The 8,920-nt window shown below is 52.8% G+C and overlaps 1 protein-coding gene across 1 annotated transcript; it reads right to left on the minus strand.

Annotated features, from left to right (window-relative positions):
- Positions 1–5,854: 5,854 nt before the first annotated feature.
- Positions 5,855–8,319, minus strand: LOC144674270 (erythroblast NAD(P)(+)--arginine ADP-ribosyltransferase-like; the record flags this gene model as incomplete). Its single annotated transcript, XM_078535697.1, has 2 exons — positions 8,256–8,319; positions 5,855–6,711 (listed from the first exon to the last, which is right to left on the minus strand). Coding segments are annotated over exons 1-2 (921 nt in total), but the record flags the coding sequence as incomplete, so codon positions are not given.
- Positions 8,320–8,920: the final 601 nt, after the last annotated feature.

The raw sequence follows: 8,920 nt of genomic DNA on the forward strand, positions 1-8,920 counted from the left end.
CCTGCTCCTGATCACTGTCCAGTGATCCCTGGGTTAGAGAGAGACGGGGAATCAGGCAGGGTTCCTGCTCCTGATCACTGTCCAGTGATCCCTGGGTTAGATGGAGATGTGAAATCAACCAGGGTTCCTGCTCCCGATGACTGTCCAGTGATGTCTGGGTTAGAGAGACAGAGGGGAAATCAGCCTGCGTTCTTGCTCCTGATCTCTTTCCAATGATCCCTGGGTTAGAGAGAGAGGGGAAATCAGCCAGGTTTTCTGCCCCTGATCACTGTCCAGTGATCCCGGGTTAGGTACAGATGGGAAATCAGCCAGGGTTCCTGCTCCTGATCACTGTCCAGTGATGTCTGGTACAGAGTGACAAAGACAGAGACAGAGACAGAGACTGAGACAGGAAATCATCCAGGGTTCCTGCTCTTGAACACTGTGTAATGGGTTAGAGAGAGACGGGAAATCAGCCAGGCTTCCTTTTCCTGATCAATGACCAGTGATCTCTGGGTTAGAGAGAGAGGGGAAATCAGCCCGGGTTCCTGCTCCTGATCACTGTCCAGTGATCCCTGGGTTAGAGAGAGAGAGGAAATCAGCCAGGGTTCCTGCTCCTGATCACTGTCCAGTGATCCCTGGGTTAGAGAGGGAGAGGTGAAATCAGCCAGGGTTCCTGCTCCTGATCACTGCCAATTGGTTCCTCTGTCAGATGGAGTTGGGAAATCAGCCAGGGATCTTGCTGCCGATCACTGTCCAATGATGTTAGAATCAGAGTGAGAGAGAGAGAGTGAGAGAGAGTGAGTTAGATAGAGTGAGTGAGTGAGTGAGTGAAAGAGAGAAAATGAGAGAGAGAGTGAGTGAGAGAGAGTGAAAGAGAGGAAATCAGCCAGGGTTCCTGCTCCTGATCACTGTCCAGTGGTCCCTGGGTTAGAGAGAGAGGGGAAATCAGCCAGGGTTCCTGCTCCTTATCAATGTCCAGTGATCCCTGGGTTAGAGAGAGAGGGGAAATCAGCCAGGGTTCCTGCTCCTGATCACTGTGTAGTGATCACTGGGTTAGAGTGAGACAGGAAATCAGCCAGGATTCCTGCTCCTGATCACTGTCCAGTTGTTCCTGTGTAAGATGGAGATGGGAAATCAGCCAGGATTCCTTTGCCTGATCACTGTCCAGTGATCCTGGGGTTTGAGACAGAGGGGAAATCAGCCAAGGTTCCTGCTCCTGATCACTGACCAGTGGTACCAGTGTTAGATGGAAATGGGAAAATCAGCCAGGGTTCCTGCTCCTGATCACTGACCAGTGGTACCGGTGTTAGATGGAAATGGGAAAATCAGCCAGGGTTCCTGCTCCCGATCATTGTCCAGTGATGTCTGGGTTAGAGAGAGAGAGAGGGGGAGAGAGAGAAATAGATAGGGGAATCAGCCAGTGTTCCTGATCCTGATCACTGTCCTGTGATCCCTGAGTTAGAGAGAGAGAGGGGAAATCAGCCAGTGTTCCTGATCCTGATCACTGTCCAGTGATCCCTGAGTTAGAGAGAGAGGGGAAATCAGCCAGGTTTCCTGCTCCTGATCACTGTCCAGTGACCCCTGGGTTAGAGAGAGAGAGGGGAAATCAGCCAGGGTTCCTGCTCCCGATCACTGTCCAGTGATCCCGGGTTTAGAGTCAGAGGGTAAATCAGCCAGAGTTCTTGCTCCTGATCACTGTCCAGTGATCCCTGTGTTAGAGAGAGAGGGGAAATCAGCCAGGGTTCCTGCTCCTGATCACTGTGCAGTGATCCCTGGGTTAGAGAGAGAGGGGAAATCAGCCAGGGTTCCTGCTCCTGATCACTGTGCAGTGATCCCTGGGTTAGAGAGAGAGAGGGGAAATCTGCCAGGGTACCTGCTCCTGATCACTGTCCAGTGATCCCTGGGGTAGAGAGAGAGAGAGGAAATCAGCCAGGGTTCCTGCTCCTGATCACTGTCCAGTGATCCCTGGGTTAGAGAGAGAGAGAGAGGGGAAATCAGCCAGGGTTCCTGCTCCTGATCACTGTCCAGTGATCCTTGGGTTAGAGAGAGAGAGGGGAAATCAGCCAGGGTTCCTGCTCCTGATCACTGTCCAGTGATCCCTGGGGTAGAGAGAGATGGGGAAATCAGCCAGGGTTCCTGCTCCTGATCACTGTCCAGTGATCCCTGGGTTAGATGGAGATGTGTAATCAACCAGGGTTCCTGCTCCCGATCTCTTTCCAATGATCCCTGGGTTAGAGAGAGAGGGGAAATCAGCCAGGTTTTCTGCCCCTGATCACTGTGCAGTGATCCCGGGTTAGAGAGAGAGAGTGGAAATCAGCCAGGGTTCCTGCTCCTGATCACTGTCCACTGATGTCTGGCACAGAGTGACAGAGACAGAGACAGAGACAGAGACAGGAAATCATCCAGGGTTCCTGCTCTTGAACACTGTGTAATGGGTTAGAGAGAGACGGGAAGTCAGCCAGGCTTCCTTTTCCTGATCAATGACCAGTGATCATTGGGTTAGAGAGAGAGGGGAAATCAGCCCGGGTTCCTGCTCCTGATCACTGTCCAGTGATCCCAGGGCTGGAGACAGAGCGGAAAACATCCAGATCACTGTCCTCTAATGTCTGGGTCAGAGAGAGAGAAAGAAACAGAAAGGGAAATCAGCCAGTGTTCCTGTTCTGATCACTGTCCAGTGATACTTGGGTTAAAGTTAGAGAAGAGAAATCAACCAGGGCCCCCGCTCCTTATCACTGTCCAGTGATCCCTGGGTTAGAGAGAGAGAGGTGAAATCAGCCAGGGTTCCTGCTCCTGATCACTGTCCAGTGATTCCAGGTTAGAGAGAGGATGGAAATCAGCCAGGGTTCCTGCTCCTGATCACTGTCCATTGGTTCCTGTGTTAGATGGAGTTGGGAAATCAGCCAGGGATCTTGCTGCCGATCACTGTCCAATGATGTTGGAATCAGAGTGAGAGAGAGAGAGTGAGTGAGAGAGTGTGAGTGAGAGAGAGTGAGTGAGAGAGAGTGAGTGAGAGAGAGTGAGTGAGAGAGAATCAGTGAGAGAGAGTGAGTGAGAGAGAATGAGTGAGAGAGAGTGAGTGAGAGAGAGTGAGTGAGTGAGTGTAAGAGAGAAAATGAGAGAGAGAGTGAGTGAGAGAGAGTGAGAGAGTGGAAATCAGCCAGGGTTCCTGCTCCTGATCACTGTCCAGTGGTCCCTGGGTTAGAGAGAGAGGGGAAATTAGTCAGGGTTCCTGCTCCTGATCACTGTCCAGTGATCCCTGATTAGAGACATAGGGGAAATCAACCAGGGATCCTGCTCCTGATCACTGTCCAGTGATCCCTGGTTAGAGAGAGAGGGGAAATCAACCAGGTTTCCTGCTCCAGATCACTGTCAAGTGATGTCTAGTTCAGGGAGAGAGAAAGAGAGAGAAAGGGTAATCAGCCAGGGTTCCTGCTCCTGATCACTGTGTAGTGATCACTGGGTTAGAGTGAGATGGGAAATCAGCCTGGATTCCTTTTCCTGATCACTGTCCAGTGATGCCGGGTTTAGTGTCAGAGGGTAAATCAGCCAGAGTTCCTGTTCCTGATCACTGCCCAGTGATCCCTGTGTTAGAGAGAGAGGGGAAATCAGCCAGAGTTCCTGCTCCTGATCACTGTGCAGTGATCCCTGGGTTAGAGAGAGAGAGGGGAAATCAGCCAGGGTTCCTGCTCCTGATCACTGTCCAGTGACCCCTGGGTTAGAGAGAGAGAGGGGAAATCAGCCAGGGTTCCTGCTCCTGATCACTGTCCAGTGATCCCTGGGTTAGAAAGAGAGAGGGGGGAAATAAGCCAGGTTTCCTGCTCCTGATCCACTGTGTAGTGATCCCTGGGTTTGAGTGAGATGGGAAATCAGCCTGGATTCCTTTTCCTGATCACTGTCCTGTCATCCTGGGGTTAGAGACAGAGGGGAAATCAGCCAGGGTTCCTGCTCCTGATCACAGCCCGTTGATCTCCCATTCCTGAATTTCCTCACCCCTGGAACCATTCTCTGAATCTTTTCTGCCCTCTCCCTGAAGCCTTTTTCATCCTCCCTGAAGTGTGATGCCTGGAACTGGACACAATTCTCTTGTTGAGGCTGAGCCAGTGTTTTATACACGTTTAACATAACCTCCCTGCTCTTGTAATCTATACCCCTATTAATAAAGCCCAGGATACTGTCTGCTTTATTACCCGCTCACTCACCCTGACCCCCTTTAGAATTGTACCCTTTATTTGATATTGTCTCTCCAAATTCTTCCTCCCAAAATGAACCACTTCACTCTCTACGTTAACCTGCAATTGCCATCTGCCTGCCCACTTCACCAGTTCAACGTATAGAGTGTGCACAGCAAGATTCCAATAAGTTACAATGATCAGAGATATTTGGATAGTTGCTCGTTAGTTTTTATTGAAATATTGCTTGTGAAAAGGATAGAGCACAAATTATTTTAATTTGAGGTCAACATTGTTAATTCAACATTTAAAACACTGTCAATCTATCAAACATGACCTTAATATACAGTTTGCACAGATAGGAAGAGGAGGAGGCCATTCAGCCCCTCAGACCTGATCGTTTGCCATGTGGGGAACATGGTTAGGGAGCGTGAGGGCAGAGTATTGATCATTAGGCGGGTGAGGGTTGATGGTGTGCGAGGTTGGGGAGGGGTTGAGTGTGTGAGGGGAGGGAGGGGGGTTGAGGGTCGCGGAGGTGGGGAGGGATTGAGGGTGTGTGAGGGGAGGGATGGGGGTTGAGGGTTGGGGAGGTGGGGTGGGGTTGAGGGGATGGATTGGGGTTGATGGTTGGGGAGGTGGGGAGGGGTTGAGGGTGTGTGAGGGGAGGGATGGGGGTTGAGGGTCGCGGAGGTGGGGAGGGATTGAGGGTGTGTGAGGAGAGGGATGGGGTTTGAGCGTTGGGGAGGTGCGGAGTGGTTGAGGGGAGGGATGGGGGTTGAGGGTTGGGGAGGTGGGGAAGGGTTGGTGTGTGTGAGGGGAGGGATGGGGGTTGAGGGCTGGGGAGGTGGGAAGGGGTTGAGGGTGTGTGAGGGGAGGGATTGGGATTGAGGGTTGGGGAGGTGGGGAGGGGTTGAGGGTGTGTGAGGGAAGGGATGGGGGTTGAGGGTTGTGGAGGGGTTGAGGGGATGGATGGGGGTTGAGGGTTGGGGTGGAGGGGAGGGGTGAGGGTGTGTGAGGGGAGGGATGGGGGTTGAGGATTGGGGAGGTGGAGAGTGGTTGAGGGTGTGTGAGGGGAGGGATGGGGTTGAGCGTTGGGGCGGTGGGGAGTGGTTGAGGGTACGTGAGGGGAGGGATGGGGATTGAGGGTTAGGGAGGTGGGGAGGGGTTGTGGGGAGGGATGGGGGTTGAGGGTTGGGGAGGTGGGGAGGGGTTGAGGGTGTGTGAGGTGAGGGATGGGGTTGAGGGTTAGGGAGGTGGGGAGGGGTTGAGGGGAGGGATGGGGGTTGAGGGTTGGGGAGGTGGGGAGGGGTTGAGGGTGTGTGAGGTGAGGGATGGGGGTTGAGGGTTGGGGAGGTGGGGAGGGTTTGAGGGTGTGTGAGGGGAGAGATGGGGGGTGAGGGTTGGGGAGGTGGGGAGGGGTTGAGGGTGTGTGAGGGGAGGGATGGGGCTTGAGGGTTCGGGAGGTGGGGTGGGTTTGATGGTGTGTGAGGGGAGTGATGGGGGTTCAGGTTTGGGGAGATGGGGAGGGGTTGAGGGTGTGTGAGGGGAGGGATGGGGGTTCAGGTTTGGGGTGATGGGGAGGGGTTGAGGGTGTGTGAGGGGAGGGATGGGGGTTAAGGTTTGGGGAGTTGGGGAGGGGTTGAGGGTGTTTGAGGGGTATTGGATGGGGGTTGAGGGTTGGGGAGATGTTGGGAAATTGGAATATATTCCTGGGAGAAGCCCTTGTAGAGAAATGCACCTAACCCCCCCAGAGTGACCAAGATCCCCAAGGCGATCAGAAACCAGACCCACCAGGGTAGGGTCTCCCGGTAAACTCTCAGACAGTCACTACCGTCCCTCTCCAGCCCCACCTCAACTCCCTCGTAGTCTCCCGAGCGGAGGGTGAAGTTGCAGTTTCCCCCTGAGCCCTCGGCCTTTACAATCTCAAATTTCTCATAGGGAGGGATTAAGATCTCATCTTCCTCCTTAAAGAACGAGTAATTGGGGATCTTGACACCGTAAGCCGTGTTTAGCACAAAGAAAGTCCTGTTTCCAAATCCCTCGGCAACTCTTCTGTTGAGGGAGGTGGAGGCGAATCTCCCAAACCTCAGCTCCTGGCCCCGTCTCCCAGACATGGGAATGTTCAACCCGCGATAAGCGTGTAACTGTTTGGAATGATCTCTCAATGCCTGGAGAGCGATGGTTAGGAGATAGTGGAAACCCTTCAGTTTAAATTTGGAGTTGTATATGTTGATATTTCCATATTCCTGAACCTCATCGTTAAATGCCTTGTACAATGGTCCATCATGGGTGTACATAGTGACCACGATCATGTGCTCCTTAAGGAGACCGTGGGGAATGGTGCGCCCATTCCAAAACTTTCTTGCCAAATCCCAAACATTCATGAATGTCTTGTTTCTCTTCAGTTCTTCATTCAAACACTCGATCGCCAAGTTGTCCCAATCTTCACTCCGTGTGAACCAATACGCGGCCGAGTTCTCTTCCATATCCAGCCCATTGCCACCCGTGTGGATCCCACAGCTTTCCCCATCGCTGACCAGGGAGGTGACCAGTCCCTGTGCTGTGAATCAGAGAGAGAGAGTGAGACAAATCCCAGTGATACAGTCTCTTCCACAACAACACAATGAGCCAACGCCTCACAGCAGTGACAGTTTGTATCACAAACCCACCATGACACGGAAAGACAGAAGGGGATTTCAGGGAGAGATCGCTCAAAGAGAGAGAGAGAGAGAGAGAGAGATTGGAAAGGCAGTCGGACAGGAGGGAAACAGGTGGAGAGGTTTAGGGAGGGAATTCCAGAGCTCGGGGACCCCAGGCAGCTGATGGCACGGCCGCCGATGGTGGAGCGATGGGAATGGGGGGATGGTCAAGTGGCCGGAATTGGAGGAGTGCAGAGATCTCAGAGGGTCGTAGGAGTGTTACAGAGATAGGGAGGGTTGTAAGGGCTGGAGGAGGTTACAGAGATAGGGAGGGTTGTAAGGGCTGGAGGAGGTTACAGAGATAGGGAGGGTTGTAGGGGCTGGAGGAGGTTACAGAGATAGGGAGGGTCGTAGGGGCTGGAGGAGGTTACAGAGATAGGGAGAATTGTACAGTCTGGTGGAGGTGTCAGATATAGCAAGGGTTGTAGCGTCTGAAGGAAGGTTACAGAGATAGTGCATTGAAGTGCAGTGTTCTCTGAATCCTGGCCCTTCTACAAGGAAGCACTCCCTCAGTACTGACCCTCCGACAGTGCAGCACTCCCTCAGTACTGACCCTCCGACAGTGCGGCACTCCCTCAGTACTGACCATCCGACAGTGCGGCACTCCCTCAGTACTGACCCTCCGACAGTGCTGCACTCCCTCAGTACTGACCCTCCGACAGTGCAGCACTCCCTCAGTACTGAACCTCCGACAGTGCGGCACTCCATCAGTACTGACTCTCCGACAGTGCGGCACTCCATCAGTACTGACTCTCCGACAGTGCGGCACTCCCTCGGTACTGACCCTCCGATAGTGCTGCACTCCCTCAGTACTGACCTTCCGACAGTGCTGCACTCCCTCAGTACTGTCCCTCCGACCGTGCTGCACTCCCTCAGTACTGACCCTCCGACTGTGCTGCACTCCCTCAGTACTGTCCCTCCGACAGTGCTGCACTCCCTCAGTACTGACCCTCCGACAGTGCTGCACTCCCTCAGTACTGACCCTCCGACAGTGCTGCACTCCCTCAGTACTGACCCTCCGACAGTGCTGCACTCCCTCAGTACTGACCCTCCGACAGTGTGGCACTCCCTCAGTACAGGCAGCATAATCCTGCTGATGATGGAAATGTGAAATAAAGACGGAAGATGCTGGAATAACTCAGCAGATCTGGCAGCGTGTGTGGAGAGTGGACCCGGGTTAACGTTTCGAGTCCGTATGAACCCCCATCAGAAAATGCCTGGGGATGTCTGTCTGGACTTGTCACTGTGCAGGTCCCAAACCCACCAGTTTCAGAGTCACATTTACGAGAGAGAGAGAGGGACAGTAAAACCCAGTGAGATAGACACCAAAATGTTGTAAAGATAACCACCTCAAAGTTAAGGGACGAATTCTTTTGAGGTTTGCAGTCAGTGTGTAAATACTCACAGCCTATCAGGAGGTAAACGTAAATGAACCAGTTCATCTTGGATAATCTCCACATTTGATGCATTAAACTTAGTCGTAGAAGGATTCACAGTCCTGGAAATGGACCTCACTCTGATTTTCTCATTTCTGATCTTGTACGTGATCAGCACTTTGCTCAGAGCTGCACCTACATTTTATGATAGTTTGTTTAACCCACACAATGAGAAACCTGCACAATACTTCGGTGCACTGTACTTCCTGAAACCCCGATTCGTGTGTAAACAAGAGGGGCTGGAGGAGATTACAGAGATAGGGAGGGTTGTAGGGGCTGGAGGAGGTTACAGAGATAGGGAGGGTTGTAGGGGCTGGAGGTGGTTACAGAGATAGGGAGGTTTGTAGGTGGCTATGGTAGGTTACAGAGATAGGGTGGGGTGTAGGTGCTGGAGAAGTTTACAGAGATAGGGAGGGTTGTAGTTGCTGGAGGAGGTTACAGAGATAGGGTTGTAGGGGCTGGAGGAGGTTACAGAGTTAGGGAGGGTTGTAGAGGCTGGAGGATTTTACAGAGAAAGGGAGGGTTGTAGGGGCTGGAGGAGGTTACAGAGATAGGGAGGGTTGTAGGGGGCTGGAGGAGGTTACAGAGATAGGGAGGGTTGTAGGGGGCTGGAGGAGGTTACAGAGATAGGGAG

The sequence above is a fragment of the Cetorhinus maximus genome, unplaced genomic scaffold (assembly GCF_964194155.1).
Source record: "Cetorhinus maximus unplaced genomic scaffold, sCetMax3.hap1.1 HAP1_SCAFFOLD_603, whole genome shotgun sequence".
In the NCBI taxonomy this organism is placed as follows: Eukaryota; Metazoa; Chordata; class Chondrichthyes; order Lamniformes; family Cetorhinidae; genus Cetorhinus; species Cetorhinus maximus.